The sequence below is a fragment of the Vigna unguiculata genome, chromosome 2 (genome assembly GCF_004118075.2).
Source record: "Vigna unguiculata cultivar IT97K-499-35 chromosome 2, ASM411807v1, whole genome shotgun sequence".
NCBI lineage: Eukaryota > Viridiplantae > Streptophyta > Magnoliopsida > Fabales > Fabaceae > Vigna > Vigna unguiculata.
In genome coordinates this window covers 29304091-29321600 of record NC_040280.1, presented here as the reverse complement: position 1 = coordinate 29321600, position 17510 = coordinate 29304091, and the positions used below count along the sequence as shown (strand labels likewise).

At 33.6% G+C, this 17510-nt stretch overlaps 3 protein-coding genes across 3 annotated transcripts; all 3 read left to right on the top strand.

The window, feature by feature from the left end:
- The first annotated feature begins 994 nt into the window (after positions 1-994).
- On the top strand, positions 995-4309 carry LOC114167287 (transcription factor SPATULA-like). Its single transcript, XM_028052336.1, has 7 exons — positions 995-1595; positions 1991-2095; positions 2208-2273; positions 2369-2434; positions 3099-3419; positions 3505-3589; positions 3679-4309. Exons 1-7 carry the CDS (start codon positions 1245-1247, stop codon positions 3825-3827), a joined length of 1143 nt encoding a protein of 380 aa, XP_027908137.1. The 5' UTR covers positions 995-1244; the 3' UTR covers positions 3828-4309.
- A 2736-nt stretch (positions 4310-7045) lies between these two features.
- Positions 7046-9865, top strand: LOC114173751 (probable serine/threonine-protein kinase At1g01540). The gene is made up of 7 exons (XM_028058332.1): positions 7046-7908; positions 7996-8100; positions 8215-8337; positions 8464-8634; positions 8733-8862; positions 8933-9142; positions 9404-9865. The coding sequence occupies exons 1-7, from the start codon at positions 7301-7303 to the stop codon at positions 9557-9559; spliced, it is 1503 nt and encodes a 500-aa protein (XP_027914133.1). The 5' UTR covers positions 7046-7300; the 3' UTR covers positions 9560-9865.
- A 2919-nt stretch (positions 9866-12784) lies between these two features.
- On the top strand, positions 12785-17236 carry LOC114172459 (nicotinate phosphoribosyltransferase 2-like). The gene is made up of 15 exons (XM_028056928.1): positions 12785-13011; positions 13120-13267; positions 13615-13734; positions 13826-13960; positions 14046-14107; positions 14263-14338; positions 14726-14827; positions 15005-15121; positions 15621-15679; positions 15771-15945; positions 16107-16241; positions 16337-16435; positions 16666-16774; positions 16905-17017; positions 17090-17236. Exons 1-15 carry the CDS (start codon positions 12863-12865, stop codon positions 17165-17167), a joined length of 1677 nt encoding a protein of 558 aa, XP_027912729.1. The 5' UTR covers positions 12785-12862; the 3' UTR covers positions 17168-17236.
- The last annotated feature ends 274 nt before the right edge of the window (positions 17237-17510 follow it).

Genomic DNA, 17510 nt, shown 5'->3' with positions numbered 1-17510 from the left:
TTAGTAATATATAATTATTTTTTAAAATAGTTATTAAATATAAAATTAAAAAAAATATGTAACTTTTTATAAATAATTAAAGACAAAAAAAATTGTTAAAATAACAATTAAAAAATAACTAAAAATAAAACTAAAATAATAAAATTAAAAAAATCTCTTTTATATATTATTATAGATAATAATAATAATAATAATTTATTATAACGAAAGAATATAATATTTAAGAGGGAGAGTAAAAATAGTAGGAAAGGGGTTAATGTGGGTCACGTGCCACTGGCACATGTAGTGGAGCGTGCAACCACGGGACTTCCACTCCACTTTCTGACATACCAAAAACAGAAACAAGAACAACACCAGCAACCGCAGGCCTCGTATTTGTGGTCATTAAGGTTAATAACATATTCTCATCTCACATCACACATGTTATCGTCTTCATTCCACTCTTTTAATATTTTTTAAGATACTTATTAATCATTATTTCAACATCTTCTTACTAAAAACTCCATTTTCATATCTTTTCAAACATTTACTTTAGTTCCTCATCTCTTTAATTTAATATTTCTTTATTTTGAGACATAATTTTTAATTCCATTTATTTATTATTAACATTAAATGAAAAAAGATAGCAATAGTTTCATATGAATTAGTAATAAAAGGTTTAAAATTGTATTAAGAATTGAAAATGTTAAACCAAACAGAAAGGACAAAATATTTAAATTGAAATAAAATAATGAAAAGAATTTTTGTAACTGAATATTTTAAAATGTAAGTATTAATTTAAAAACATAGGGCGAAATAGTTAAGAAACTGTACCGATAACTTTTGTAACAGCATCTTTATTTAATATTTGATTCAATAGCAGAAGTGAAGGAGAGAGGATGAGAAGGGAGATTATTTTTATTTTTGACATGTTTAAGTGGAAAGTGAGGCATAGTGAAAAGGTGAAAGCGCGTGAGTGTGAGTGGGAGTGTGTGAGTGAGAGAGAGAGAGAGAGAGATAGGCATAATAACACAAGAACACAAGTCTGATCCAAAACCCGCCCACAATTCCCCATATCATGTCGTGTTCATGCCCTTCTTCCTTTTCCTTTTCCTTTTCCTTTTCCACAAGTTTCTGAAAGTGGTTGGTTGCATTACCATTTACTACTTTCTTTCTCAACGCACGGAAACAAAATTAACAAAACCACCCCAACTCAATCCCTCTCTTCTGCATTCTTCTTCTTTTCTGCTCACACACCTGTAGGAATGGGCGACATGTACCACTTTGACAAGAATCTCTCTTCGCAGGACGAAATCTCACTTTTTCTTCGTCAGATTCTCCTCCGTTCATCTCCTTCTTCTTCTTCTTCACCCCACTCCGTCCCCGGATCCTGCAACTCCAACGTCTCTCACCAAAACGTCAATTCTCACGCTTCTTTCTCGCCCTCGCACCTCCAACACGCCAAGATCTCCAACCTTGGTTCCACCGCCTCTTTTCTCTCCGCTTCTGCCACTTCCGCTTCCTTCAAGCCCCACCCTGCTTCTGCGCCAAATGTGTCTTCTTCTTCCCTTTTAGTCAGCGAGAACGAGAATGATGACTATGATTGTGAAAGTGAGGTACACATCACACTTTATTTTTATTATTATTATTATTTTCACTCTTTAAGTTTGAGGTTCTCTTGGCAGTTTAGCTTCTGCACAATTTTTTTTTATTTTTTTTATCGTAATACTGTCGGTTCCTAGTTAACACTGTAACACCAACGTGTGTAACTCTTTTATTTTTTTTTTCTTTTGGGTATTATGGGTTATTATCTTGTTGATGATGATATCCCGATAACTGTGAGTATAGCAAAAAAAATAGAAATTTGTTTCCTGGACTGTTTTTAGGGTGGATCTTTGAAAATGTTTTGGTTGGGGTGGGAAAAATTCGTTGCTTTTGGGGAGGGGCCTTTGAATTTTGAAGTGGAGATTGCACTGCTTCTTTACAATTGCTTCGTGATTTCTGAACGTAGGAGGGTGTCGAAGCTTTGGCCGAAGAACTTCCGACAAAGCCCGTTCCTTCAAGGAGTTCATCTAAGAGATCAAGAGCTGCAGAAGTTCATAATTTGTCTGAGAAGGTTTGTGAATTTCTGATGATGGCTGTTTGTTGTACTTGGTTTGGTTTTATTTTAATCATGCTTGTGTAATTTTCCTTGTGGGCTTTTGTTCGGCCTTGAACTTGTTGAGCAGCGAAGAAGGAGTAGAATCAACGAGAAAATGAAGGCCTTGCAAAATCTAATTCCGAATTCTAACAAGGTACGCAAGTTTCTTCAACCTTGGTTCTTACGACAGGTGCATAGTTCTTTGTTATTAGTTGGTCTCGGTAATTAATTGCTTTATGTGTGTGGCAGACGGACAAGGCTTCAATGCTCGATGAAGCTATTGAATACCTTAAACAACTTCAGCTGCAAGTACAGGTCAGTATCTCTTTTTATTTGCTGCAAACTTTGTCGTATTTGAGGGGGCTGAAAGCTTCATTTTCTTCAGTACTTTCTAACTCAAGTTGCAATTTAAATAAACATAATTGTTGGTCTGTGATTTTTGATGTTCTAGTTACTGTTTACCGTCTTGACTGAAAGTCTTTTTATGTGAACAGTATATGTATGGGAAACTGCACAATATCGGAGAATTTGAAAAAATCCTAGCTGGAAATTGTTGTCTTCTGCTAAAATATGAATTGTAAACAATTCGACGTTGATACATCTAATAAAGAGTTTAAGTATCAAAATTTTATCATTTGAAGTGTCATAGATTTTCGTTGATGCTGTGATAATCCAGTGAACTTGCCAGTAGCTTCTTGTTTGAAAGTTGTGAGTTTGAGAATAGCTTATATAAATCTTCTTTCTGAGTTGAAATGGTATTGAATATTGAATTTTGACATGGTAAGCCTCTAGTTGGTAGAGTAAAAGGAAACCTTTCTAGAATTAAGCTTAGTTTGATTGTGAAAAAGGACGACATAGACAGGTCCCATCAAAGAAAACATGTTCCAAATAGTTTGGTCCTCCTGAGATGTGTTTTTTTTTTTCTACATACTGAAAAGAGTAGTACTGAAGTTGATGAGATTTTATGATAAAATTTCAGATGCTGTCAATGAGAAATGGGTTGACTTTGCATCCTATGTGCTTTCCAGAAGGCTTACAAGCAGTGCAGTTGTCTGAGATGGGCATGGAACTAAGTGAAAGAAACAGGTCTACCCCTTTAAACATAACAGCTACTCTGCCTCTCCACCAAGAGAACAACCCCTTGCACTACACATCCAATCTACAAAGCAAACACATTCTGCCAAATCAGCCATCTGCACCATATCCTTCATTTATTAACAACCCAGAAACTTCTTTTGGGCTGGAATCCCGAATCCAACCAGAAACAAAACCTCTTCAACACAAAGGAGGATCGTCTGGGGTAAGCTCACCAACTTTCTAGTGTGTCAAATGTTGTTAAAAACATTATGGTCATTGTAATTACATGTTTCCCTTGAATTGTGAAGCCAATACGAGGAGAAGACATTTTGCATTACCAGCAACCAAGTGCTATCCATTCAGATGCTAATAATACATTAGGTGGTTCTCAAGGTAAGTGCAATTATAGAATAAACTAAATATTCCATTACTATATATATACAATATCCCATGCTCAAATAATATGTTTTCTGAAACCCCAGTGGTGAAAGAATTCGAGTCAGGCACAACAGTATCACTCTCTTTTGACACGCAAACATGTGAACCATGCATTGGCGCGAGAGATCAGTCAGGAGTGATCATAAGAAATAGTGAGGCCAACATTGTTGTTACATCGCAGTTAAGTAGGTAACTGGTATATATAGCGCTAGGTATATGATGATGGTTAAGGATATATATAAATATATATGCATATGGCATATGTGATGATATGTATGTATGTATGTTGATGCATGCGACAAAATGTGTTGAAAAGCTTTTCAGCACACGAGACTGCAATGCAGTGCAGAGAGGAAAGTTGGTGGCAGTGAGAACTCGAAGACCGAGATTTTTGAAGTTTACAAGTCTAGTCTTGCAATGCTTTTTGAATTTTGGTTTCCGCGTAAAAGTAGGAATCCCAATCCTTTGAGTTGAGCATTTTGTAATGTTCTCAAAAAGCCTATGGCTCTGGCCTACGTGACATATACAAATTATTTGTAGCTTCTCCAGTTGTTACATTATGCAATGTATAATATTATTATTATTATTATTGTATGCACAAAAAACAGCCACTAGTTGTACGGAGTATCTATAAACTCATGACCGTGAAATATACTCCTACGTTGATTTCATTCACTTCACTGTAAAACTGGTTATATAAAAGATCAGAACATCTCTTACAATTTAAAATCTAAAGACAGTAGATTTGTAATTCATGAAAACGAGATATAAAACTAGGTTGGGATATGATGTTAGAGATGAGGTGGTTGGAAGACAACAATGGTGAAGAATCTGACAATGGGTAAAATGGTATTGATATTGTCGGTCTGCTGAGGGAGAAATTGAATACAAATATATTATCAGAGACAGGTTTTGGATACTGTATTTGGCCACCAAAAAATTATCTTCATGGATAAGATCTCTTCCCATATAGTCAATAATAACGACAATTTATATATTTTCTTTCCTTAATTGTTTAATATCAAATTCGATTTGAAGGATTCACCTTAATAATAATATTTTAATATAAGATGCTGTCTTAAGAGACTAATGGTTAAATTAAGAAATTGTTTTAGCATGTTCGCATTTCGATCACTGAGAGTGATTTTCTTTTCACAGAAAAGTAATTTGCATGCTTTTAAGTGCAGCCCATTTCGTTTCCCTGCACCTGGTGTTCATGCGCGGTGCAATTAGCATATATAATTGAATATAAATGTCCTTGCATACTTTTACTTGCTTAGAATGAAAAATGACTTTCTCAAGGAAATAATTGTTTTTGAAACTATAAATATAAATATATTCAAAATAATCATTATGTATCATTAAAGTAGTAATGAAAGCAAGTCATGTACGAAAGATAAGATAAAGACATTAATGAAAAGGGAGCTCGTAAATAGAAGAAGTGTGTGTTAAATATTAGTCACGTAATAAAAATAGGCTTTATTATGAAGCAATTACTCATATTACATATTATGCAGAGATTAATTTCAATCCAAACCATTTCTAGACAATGGTATCTTAAATTCAATAATATCATATGTCATGTGATTTTTAAGATTGATAAGTGGATCCACATGAATGTCAGTGAAAAAAAAATTTATGATTCTTTCTTCTACTATCAAGAATGAGTTTGTGACATGCTTTGAGTTTATAGTTCAAGCATTGTGATTTCATAACTACTTCAAGGGCTTGTATTATATACAATATTGATGATTCATTCTTCTCCAATTCAAATGACTATCACTCAAAGGAAACAAAACACGTGGATTAAAAGTGATTGTGAATTAAAGATAAAGTATGTAAGTATATTGTTTCAAACTTAATGATAATGAATTCATTAGCTAAGGGTTTACTATAAAAAATATTCATTAATTATGTTGAAAGAATGAGTATTGACAAGACATTATTAATGATGTTACAAATATATGTATACATCTTAATTATATTGCTTGTATTGTATGATGCTTACAAATTTAATAATAGTTAGATTTCACCAATTATGAAATAATAGTTCGTATACATTATTGTTTTTGTGAAATGGTGCAACATATATTTGAAATGACATAATGGACATAATATATACCATTAAATAAATTTATTTAATATCAATTATATGTTTTGTGATTAGGGAGCTAAGTTGATCTGATGATAACAACTTCCATAATCTAATCATTTTTATTCAATTAAGGATGGTAATTTGATAATTTAAATTTACATGTTTATAATTAAATAATAAACCTTAAAATTTTCACATAAGCAAACAAGAACATCTTAAATTATTTTAATCTAAAATTTACTTATGCAATTATAAAATGAATTTAATAAAAATATGTCTAGTATAAGGACGATTAAAATGTAAAATTATATTACACTTATTCAATGTTATTACGAAGTTATTAAAATATTTTTTATTCTTCTTCTAATTATAATAAGGACAACTTTTGTCATAAAGGATTCAAAGAGAATTTTTCATAAAAATGTGATTTTAAAAAGAGGCAACTCATTTCTGTTTTTTAATATTATCTCAATTCTTACTCATTAAAAGAGAGAGAAAAGAAAAATAGAAAAGAGACAAATTTTCATAAGAATTTCCGTACCATCATAAAGACAAAGGAAAAAAAAAAGGTAAAGGAAAAGAATCATTTTCAAAATACTCATTTAAAACTTTCTAAAATGTGTTGTTAATCCAAATAAATCTTATTTATTTTTGTAAGATTTGATGTAGTAGTACAATAGATATGAAAAACACATTATCTAACATTGTTAAATCTTAATAATTACACGATCCAAGAATCTATGCTTACAAAATCAACCCACGAAACATGTAAGTTGAGATTCGAAGTCGTTTAAGATAGAATAGAATAGCATAGCCATTTGCCTCTTTCTATATTCACTTTCAACTTTAGTCATAGTAAGCATTCCATATATACAAATCAAACTAATTAATATCTGTGGACCCTATGTTGGGTTGCTAAGAATTATGTCCACCCAACAACAATTAACTTACCTAATCCAATTATACTTTCCCCATGCATCTTAAATGTTCCAACAATTTTAATTAAAACGCCAATAACTCCATTAAACATTTCAAAATTCGCAAAACAACACCAATACATTTTTCTAGACTTAAAGTTCAAGATTTAGGAATTGTGAATAGAAAATTGACCAAAGCTGATTAATCATTAGTGAAATTCACATTTACAAGACTAATAATATTTTGACTTGCAATCATTATTTGCACCGTTGATATAAATGAGTGTGTTACTCAAAAGTTAAAGCGAGTATTTGTTTACATATATCTAGAATTAGAGTATGCAAAAACTAGAGTTTGAGTTAACGACGACACACACGTAGCATTCTCCGAATAAAGTGCGTAGTTCCCACACAGCACACAGAGACACAACACAAGAGAACACAACACAACACAGTGACAACACTGCAATTGATTGCATCCAGCATCCTGCGTTTTCTCTGGGTCCCACCATGCCAGCTGCCACTGCCTCCATTCCTCACCCCTTTCCTTTCTTCACCTTCTCCTTCTTCTGCTTCTTCTTATTCTACTTTTTTTTCACTCTCTGCTTTCATCTTCGCTGAGGAAGGAAAGAAGGAATGAATGAGTGAACAGCAATGCCCGACAGCGGCGCAATGAACGACCAGCTCTCCAACCCCACCTCCATCTTCGGCCTCCGTCTCTGGGTGGTGCTCGGCGTCTGTGTCGGCGCCGCCATCGTCCTCATCCTCTTCCTCATCTCCGTCTGGGTCGCCTTCAAGCGCTCCAAAGCCAACCCCGTTTCCATCCCCGACGTCTCCAAGGAGATCCAAGAAATAAGGGTCGACCACGCCCCCACCCCCAACCCGACCCACCAACCCGACCCTTTTCCCGAACCTGACCCACTTCCGCCCACCGACGAAGAATCCAACCCTCTCGGCTACCACAGAATCCAGTTCGAGATTGGGAAGAACCACCGAATCTCCTACCCCGAACGTGCCCTGCTTCGCTCTTCTTCCAACGACCCTGCCGGTGCTGAGCCTCGCCTCCTCGATCAGGTTCCCACCGTCATTCCCGAAGTTTCTCACTTGGGCTGGGGCCACTGGTACACTCTCCGGGAGCTTGAGGATTCCACCAACGCCTTCGCCCCTGAGAATGTTATTGGCGAAGGAGGTTATGGAATTGTTTATCATGGTATCTTGAACGACAATACTCATGTTGCCATCAAGAATTTGCTCAATAATAGGTCTCTTCCTTTTCTTTTCTTTTCTTTTCTGTTTTTAGTATTCCTCTTTTGCATCATCAACCTAATAATAAAGATTGATAATCGCAGGGGGCAAGCTGAGAAGGAGTTCAAGGTTGAAGTGGAAGCTATAGGACGGGTTCGCCACAAGAATTTAGTGAGGTTGCTTGGTTATTGTGCTGAAGGAGCTCATAGGTATTCTTTTCTCTTCATTTTTCAGCTTCCTCCTTAATTCGCTACCACCGTTTTTCCTTTTTTATCGTTGTTCCTGTGCGATAATTATGAAGTGACAACTTTTTTCCCTCCCAGAATGCTTGTTTATGAGTACGTCGACAATGGTAACTTGGAGCAGTGGCTTCATGGGGATGTTGGGCCTTACAGTCCTCTAACATGGGAAATTCGGATGAACATTATTCTGGGAACTGCCAAAGGGTAAACAGAAAAATTCGTTCTTTTCAAATTTCTTCCATTTTCATCCAATCTTTCTCAGTTTCCGATTATTGTTATGCCGTAGGCGAAAATGCTTTTCCAGGGTTATAACTGTTTGTTTTTCAACAGGCTAACTTATTTACATGAGGGTTTGGAACCAAAAGTTGTTCACCGTGATATTAAATCAAGCAACATTCTGCTCAGTAAGCAGTGGAATGCAAAGGTCTCAGACTTTGGCCTCGCCAAACTCCTTGGCTCTGACAACAGTTATATCACCACCCGTGTCATGGGTACTTTTGGGTTTGTATAATCTTCCTTTTCGTTGCTCCATTCCTTCCTTTAAGTATTGTTCATAACGAGTTTTGTGGCAGCAATTTTACTTAGCCTTCTATTCGCAGATATGTTGCTCCTGAATATGCAAGTACTGGCATGTTGAATGAACGAAGTGATGTTTATAGTTTTGGAATTCTGATTATGGAAGTTCTTACAGGAAGGAACCCTGTTGATTATAGTCGGCCTCCAGAGGAGGTTTGTTCGATACATTTCAGTGCTGTGCATTTTCTTCATTTGTTTGTAACGGAAAACTCTAAATTTTCAGGTGAATTTGGTAGACTGGCTCAAGAAGATGGTCAGTAACAGGAATCCAGAGGGGGTGCTGGATCCGAAGCTTCCCGAGAAACCAACTTCAAGGGCACTAAAACGAGCCCTTCTTGTAGCCTTACGTTGCACTGATCCTAATGCACAGAAGCGACCTAAAATGGGGCATGTGATACACATGCTTGAAGCTGAAGATTCCCCTTACAAAGAGGTAACATTTACTTCTTCTGAAGTTAATTCAACCTCAGTATAATCAGCGAAGTATAACATGTGTTTGTTCTTTCGTTAATTGAGAGGATAATTAAGATGTCACACTTAAAAGGAACAATATTTAATATTCAATCAAAAAACTAAATAACAACCAATCCCTTGTCTTAATATGAAGTTTCCATATGCAGCAGAAAATGGATTTGTAATTTGGTGTGATAGTTCATTTGAAGTCTTAATATAAATTTGTATTTATTTATAATAGGATCGCAGAGCTAGAAGGGATGCAGGACAATCACCCAATGACAGAGTAGGTGATGGACTGAAAGAGGAAGCAGGTGTATCAGTTGATGATGGCAAGGTTGAAAATGGGATGGTTGTCAATGAGACAAGAACGAGCCCTCAAATAGAAAAGCAATAAATTTGCTTAGCTGTGTCTTTAATGACCCTTAAACTTGTGGCTCCCTTTACAACCTGTCATTGCTTGATACATTCCTCTACATTGTTTGCTCCTTCTATACCTCAGCATTCTAAGAGATGATGCCAATGTAAATTCTAGCCATATTGTTCTATTCACCTAATAAACCATTATTATGCATCGTTGGATATCATGTTTTAATCTGCTCCAACACTATAAAAGGGAGTTTAGATGTACACTAGGTTTCTTTTCCTGTTTTTGGATCTGTGAGGTCATTCATTATACACTCTGAAACACTAGTTAGAGTGACTACAAGTAGTTCGCATTAGAGTAGAGTAGATGACAAATGATTTCCCCTTCAACAGACTGGTCCATGAGTTCCATATTTTGTCAAGTGGGTATCTGATTTTGAGAGGCTTGGATGGTTCCATTAATGGAGTCACGTTTCTAAGGAGCTGGCCAACATAATTGAACTACTTTGTCTTGTGTGTACAACACAAAGCCCCACCATTGCTCATTCTGGATCTCGCATATCTTCATCTAATCTACACTTTATCAGGTCATAAAACAGTTCAGCCATTACTTACTCCACAAATTTTCAACTTCATTTGTGGAAATTAATTATGAAAATACATCTTTTTTAAGAAACAGATTGCAAAAAGGAGTTCTTTCACGAGACAAGAGTTTGATTAGTATTTTAGGATGTCAAATCGTTTAGCAAATCGAGTGTGCAGTGTGATGAAAATGATAGTATTATGGGACTGCTGGTCGCTAGAGGGTGTTTCTGTCGCAATGTCTGCATGTCATTGATATACAATTAAATACAAGGATGGTTAAGAGTGCGTTTGAAGAGTTTCCAATGAATATTATTAAAGTTTAATACTTTAATCACTCTACATTTCATAAATACAAACAAGATTCGGGTTTTAAGTCTAATTTAACTGTACAGAACTGATTTGTAAGGTGAAATTTACATCTATTTATATATTATAAAATTGTCTTATTTTATAAAATTGTCTTATTTTTAGTTGATGTAAAACTTTCAATGATTTTTAAAAAGTTTGTGTATTTTAATTCATTGGAACAACAGCTGCAACTGGTGTTAGAACTTCCTATACTAGAGGAATATGTGGAACAGTTTTATCGTTTATGTGTTATATTAAATCACGTGATCGACAAAATATAAGTAAGGATTGGAACAAAGTATGAGGTTTCCTTGTCTTTACTAGTAAAGAAACATATCCATACCTTTGTCTTTATTTATGATCACAAATAAAGATGAAACAGATAATCAAGTAAAATTTCTCTATAATTAAGAAAAAATCAAATACAAGTAAAAGTTCATTCACGAGCCAATCTAAGTGAATAACATGATCCAAATTCAAGTAAAATGTCTAAGAATAATCAAATTACGATAATTATTAATATAATCAACAATTAATTAACTGATGGAATAAAATCAGAAATAAAAAATCCTTTTAAAAGAAAATTTTCGAATAAACGAATATAAATAATAACATGCTTTCCCACACTCTTTTTTAATTAACCATTTCATTTTTATCCCTTTAATAAGTTATCTTTAAAACATGATGAAACTCCAAAATTTACCATGATTCCATTATTAAACTATCCATAACTCAACTCAATGACTTAACTCCAAGCTTAAGCTTTTTCTTCCATTACTAGATATACTTTGTATTCTTTTTTCCTTTATTCTTGAGTAAGCGGATTCATTATTACCTCAGTTCATTTGTTTTTTTTAATTTTAATAGCTAATTTTAGTTATATATATATTTTTTAATTTTACTTAATATAGTATATTTTAAAAATCTTAATAATTGTTTAAAATTTACAAGTTAAAAAAAATCAAATTCTGTGATCAAATCTAATCCAACTCAATTAAAAATAAGTTGAATTGAATTCAGGAAAAAACAAAATAAAATCTTTTAGTGGAGTCCTATTATAGATGCATCCAAAGTTACACTGCTATGGGGAAATATTCGAATTCAATACTATTCATGAGACAAAATTCCTAATTTAAATCTCATAATCCCCTTTATTAAAATGAAAGTATTGTAAAACAAATTTGGAATTAAAAGGAAAAAAAATTCCATGTGAAAAGAATATGATCATGATAACATAAAGCTGCGATCTAATTGATTAGAAGAAGACTTCGATAATTAGTTTAGTTTTGCAAGAAAGAAAAAACACAAAAGGAATTAATCCTTTAAGAAAGAGTCTTTAATTACATCCTATTTGTTTGGTTTGAACTCATTTAATTCAGGACAACGATATTTTCATATCTAAATTTTTTTTATTTCATACCACACTATTTTTCAATTTCTTTTTTTCTATACTCATAAAATATTTACACTTTAAATTATTATTGTACCTTTAATAATAGGTTGTCAAAAGAGTCGCTGGGTTGAAAAAATAATTTCCCTTTCATTTATTATAGAGTCATTTTCCGCGGAAGTAAGTATTGAGCTTGATTATTGAACTGGTTTACTGACTTGTCATGGATAATTATGCTATTGGTTGGAAAAAAAAAATTTATCAACGGTTGATTTTTATTAAAAATCTAACATCTTATCTTTTGTGAGGAACATGAAACCCTAGTTTTTGATCATGTATGTATGAAAAGTTGTAAAGAATAAAAATGAAATGAGAAGAGCATATGATGCAGGAAGTTTATGCTTGAACTGCAGCAGATCCTTTTTCCGTTGGCGTTCAGTGAATACTTCCATCTTTCATTTTTACTTTTACTTGCTTTGAAATTCGTTAGCCACATTTTATGGAATCACACATACACTGGTTTTCTTGAACCTGATTCAGCTTCTTTCAGTGTTGGAAATTAGACTCATGAAAACGTTGAGAAGCTGCCATGTGTGCGAGATGAGAAATGATATTTTCACAAAATATTTAATTTAATGTCAAATTGTTGAAAAGAAACATGGAAACTTGACGTAACCCTTTTGTCTTTGATTTGGGACTATTTGTTGTTAGAATTGTCACTTCTCTCCAAAACGCATCAAAACATTCACGTTTTGCATGCATGTAAGGGAAAGCCATAACCACACCGCTATATATATATATATATATATATATATATATATATATATATATATATATATATATATATATATATATATATATATATATATATATATATATATATATATATATATATATATATATATGCATTTTGATTCAATGGGTTCTCACTCACGCTTGCTTCAACTTAAGAAGTTTTTTCTTGATTATATATAGAAAAAGCTTAGTTTATTGAACAACACAAGATCAACCATGGCATCGAAAGAGTCCAAGAAGAAAAATTCGGGTCGGAAAATACCCGGACCCACAAACCCGATGGTGACGCCTTTGTTGACGGATCAATACCAATTCACCATGGCTTATGCCTACTGGAAATCTGGCAAGCATCGAGAACGTGCTGTGTACGTCATTCAACCCTATACTAAATCCTCGTCATGATTTTTATTTTTTTTTGGTTTAGATGGGTGCAGTTTGATGTATACGTTTGTTTATGATGATTTTTGTTTTAGGTTTGATTTGTATTTTCGGAAGAACCCCTTTGGAGGGGAGTACACTGTCTTCGCTGGTTTGGAAGAATGCGTGAGATTCATTGCTAATTTCAAGCTCACCGAGGAACAAATAGATTATATCAGAAATAATTTGTCTGTTTCATGTGAGGTATAGCGTGTCTGATTTTCATCATGGCTGCGACACTTTCGTTTCAGTGTTTGATCGTTTTACTCTAAAATTTATCAATAACAGGACATAAAGAGAGCATGTATAAGTTGAACAGATAGATTACAATTGTCTGGAATAAACTACTTAGCCAAGATAGGTCTTCCAAACATTTTTTTTTCCTTAGCAACACATTCTAAGACCTTTTTCTGGCAGAGTCTCTTATATGGAGTGATCTTCTTATAAGTCTTACTAAATACACAAGTCTCTTTTGACGCTTCTGTGATTTTTCTGGTATATTTTTCCTTCAAAATAAATTGCAACTTTGGTAATTATTGATTAAATCATAGGAAGGCTTCCTTGACTATCTCAGAGGAATTGACTGTTCTGATGTTGAGGTGTATGCTATTCCCGAAGGATCGGTTGTTTTTGCTAAGGTACCCCTGTTGAGAGTTGAAGGTCCGATTGCAGTGAGTATCTTCTACTATTAAATTCTCTCTTTCAGTTTACGTCACTTTCCAATTCTTGTTTCTTGCATTAACTTGACTTTCTACTCTTCAGGTTGTTCAATTGCTAGAAACACCTTTTATCAATCTCATTAATTTTGCATCATTAGTTTCTACTAATGCTGCAAGGCATCGTTTTGTTGCTGGAAAATCAAAAACTCTGCTTGAGTTTGGACTACGAAGGGCTCAGGTTTCTAAGTCCTTCTGAAAAAATAGTTGATGAAAAAAATTATAAATAATTTCCTTTCTTAACGATAATATTATTTTTAATGTAGGGGCCTGATGGTGGAATTGGTGCATCAAAGTACAGTTACATTGGGGGATTTGATGCAACAAGGTACTATCTATCAACTAACTTCAGTTCTAGTTATGTTTGCTCATACTCAAGTTAAAACGGCATTCCACTCTGAGCAAGTTGTTTGGGTTTAGTGATTTTTTGTATCTGACCTTTGGTATTTTGTTACTTTGCTTTTTCGTATGGCACATCAATAGCAACGTTGCAGCAGGAATGTTATTTGGGATTCCCCTTCGTGGTACTCATTCCCATGCATTTGTTAGCTCCTATATGGTATGTGAACATTTCATTGAAATTCTTGACATATTCTGATGGTGTTTCTGATGAGTCCCTGTTTGGTGAGAATATATCCTACTCTTTTTTTTATCTGCAAATGATAATTGTTAATATGTAGCTTTTATTAATAAAAGATTCCAAAACTGCAAAGATCAAATTTCTTGTAAGATCAAGATATGAGAGTGGCATTGAGTGATAGAAATGAGACTGATATTACAAAATCATAGAAAGGAAAAGATGAGGAAGATCCTCTCACTTTATATTAACAGACTTTCAGTCAACAGTCCTCTCTTTATCACGGCCTTTATGATTTCTGTTATCAGCACTTTTATGCTTTGTTATAACCTTAGTCATTTTCTGATGTATTTCATTTGTTTGAAGCAGAACCTCGACGAGATTAAAGACAAAGCGCTTCGTAAAAAAGATGGTTCAAGTACATGTCAAGATTTTGTTAGCCTAGTTCGAGACTGGCTGAGAAAAATTGAGGTGACTTGATTTTTAATTGACTACACATTTTCAGTTTTCTATATCTTTTAGATGTATTCTTTCTCTTGTTATACTCCAACATCCTCAGTTTCTTCCATTTCTCCACATGAACATTGTTATAGCATATATTTATGCTTTTGCAACAACAATAATCTATACTGATTTGTCACTGTGCAGCGGTCGGATTCTCTTCGTAGCAATTCTGCTGAGACCAATAAAAGTGAGCTGGCAGCATTGACATCTTATGCATTAGCATTTCCTGATAACTTTCTTGCCCTAGTAGACACTTACGATGTAAGTGTATAATATTTTCTTATACATACATTTCTTGATATTACACATTATGTTAGGCATATGAACGTCCATGACAAATGGTGGAGTGTGTATGAGAGAATAGTAGGCTAATGAAAGCACCATTGATAAGGAGAATGATAATTATTATACCACTATTCCTAATTCTACAACTAAAAGAAATAAAAATTAACAATTCAGATTCTTTATTAATAATGACAGAGGGATACAAAAATATATTTAACAAACACGTCAAACAAATTCGTATGAACCTGCTAAAATCAGATATTAAATATTAGAATTAAAAGACAGATATAAGGATATTAATTATCTCTATTGGCCCTCATAACAGTAGATAATTTTAGCACCATTTTGATCATCAGTGTTCAATGGTTGAGTAAATCTTGTTTATCCTATCCTTATTTTATGTCCTTTGCGAACAAATTAGTTCAGGTTTAGTTTAACTATTTTTTCACATGGTGACACTTACATGTGTTCACAGGTGATGAGAAGTGGAGTGCCTAATTTTTGTGCAGTTGCATTAGCTCTCAATGACTTAGGGTACGTCAAGATGTTTTCCGTGCATGCTTATCATAATCACTTGATCATGTAATAGTTATTCATTACTGAGTTTAGGTGATGTTCTGAGCAGATACAAAGCAATTGGCATTAGGCTGGATTCTGGTGACCTTGCATATTTGTCTTGTGAGATCAGGAAGTTGTTTTGCTCCATTGAGAAGGAATTTGGATTGCCCGGTTTCGGGAAGATGAATATCACAGCCAGTAATGACCTTAATGAAGAAACAATAGATGCTTTAAACAAACAGGTAAATTCGTTTACAAACTGGAATTGTAGATTATATGCTGTTGGTTCAAGGAAAATATGACGGTTTAGATTGAAGCACAATGTTGCTAAAACAACAATCTATACCTGAATTCATAGTTTTTTTATCCTAGTTCTTTCATTGGATTGCATCTCTTTCTGCAGGGTCATCAGATTGATGCCTATGGAATTGGTACATACCTGGTTACGTGTTATGCTCAAGCTGCTTTAGGAGTTGTTTTCAAGCTGGTTGAGATTAATAATAAACCTCGGATCAAACTTTCTGAAGCTGTCTCAAAGGTTTGAATACTAGACAGAATATATAACTGGGACCATTTATTTGCATTTAATTAATTATAATCTTATCATCCTTTTGCTATTTGATCTGTTTTTAGGTCACTATTCCATGTAAGAAGCGAATATATAGATTGTATGGGAAAGAAGGTTATGCTTTGGTAGACATAATGACAGGAGAAAATGAACCCCCTCCAAAGGTATTTTCTTCTCTGTCGGTTACTAGAATTTATTACATGGTTCAGAACCGTCACATTTTCTTAAGTCACGATTAATGTTCCCATCACATCTAATTAAGATTTTAATTCATGAGAAAAAAATAAATAAAACATGGTCACGTGTTAGACAAAATAAGACTACAGTAGTCTTATCATCCAAGTGTAATTTACAAATGTAATCATATATATTTTTTAAGAAAATTTAATGATAGGTGGGAGAAAGAATCCTGTGCCGCCATCCCTTTCGAGAATCCAAAAGAGCATATGTGGTGCCTCAGAAAATTGAGGAGCTTCTAAGGTGTTACTGTGCTGGGAATTCAGGTATGAACTATATCAAAATTCAGTTGTCACAGAAAAATAGGACCTTTGACATACTTTAACACTTTTGAGGGCATCTCATGACATTAGGGTTTAAATAATGTCATATAATATGCTCTGTTATTTGTTGAAGATAAAAACGAAGAAATTCTGCCTCCTTTAAAGGACATTAGAGAGCGATGCATCCAGCAACTTGAGCAAATGCGACCTGACCACATGAGGAGACTCAATCCAACTCCGTATAAGGTGCAATTCTTTATTATTTTACAATCTTCATTTTGAAATGCTTTTAACACTTTTACTTCAAATTTTGGTCAGGTTAGTGTGAGTGCAAAGTTATATGACTTCATTCACTTCTTGTGGCTCAATGAGGCACCTGTTGGAGAGCTGCGATAACAAGATAAATAAATGGAGATGCACCTGATTATGGAGGCTAAAGAAATTGTAATAGCATTTGCGTTCTTGTGATTAATTCTTAATATATATATATATATATATATATATATATATATATATATATATATATATATATATATATATATATATATATCTGTAATCATGTGGATGTGTATACATTTTTCTAGGCTGTATACCTATTTTATGCTTCTATTTTGTATTTAATTATTTTTTAAAAATTTAATAGTTCAATCTTAAAATCATTATCTTGTATATTTAACAATAAAAATGTACGATATGTTTTACTTATACCTCCCTTTTCCTTTCGATCCAAACGTCGTGG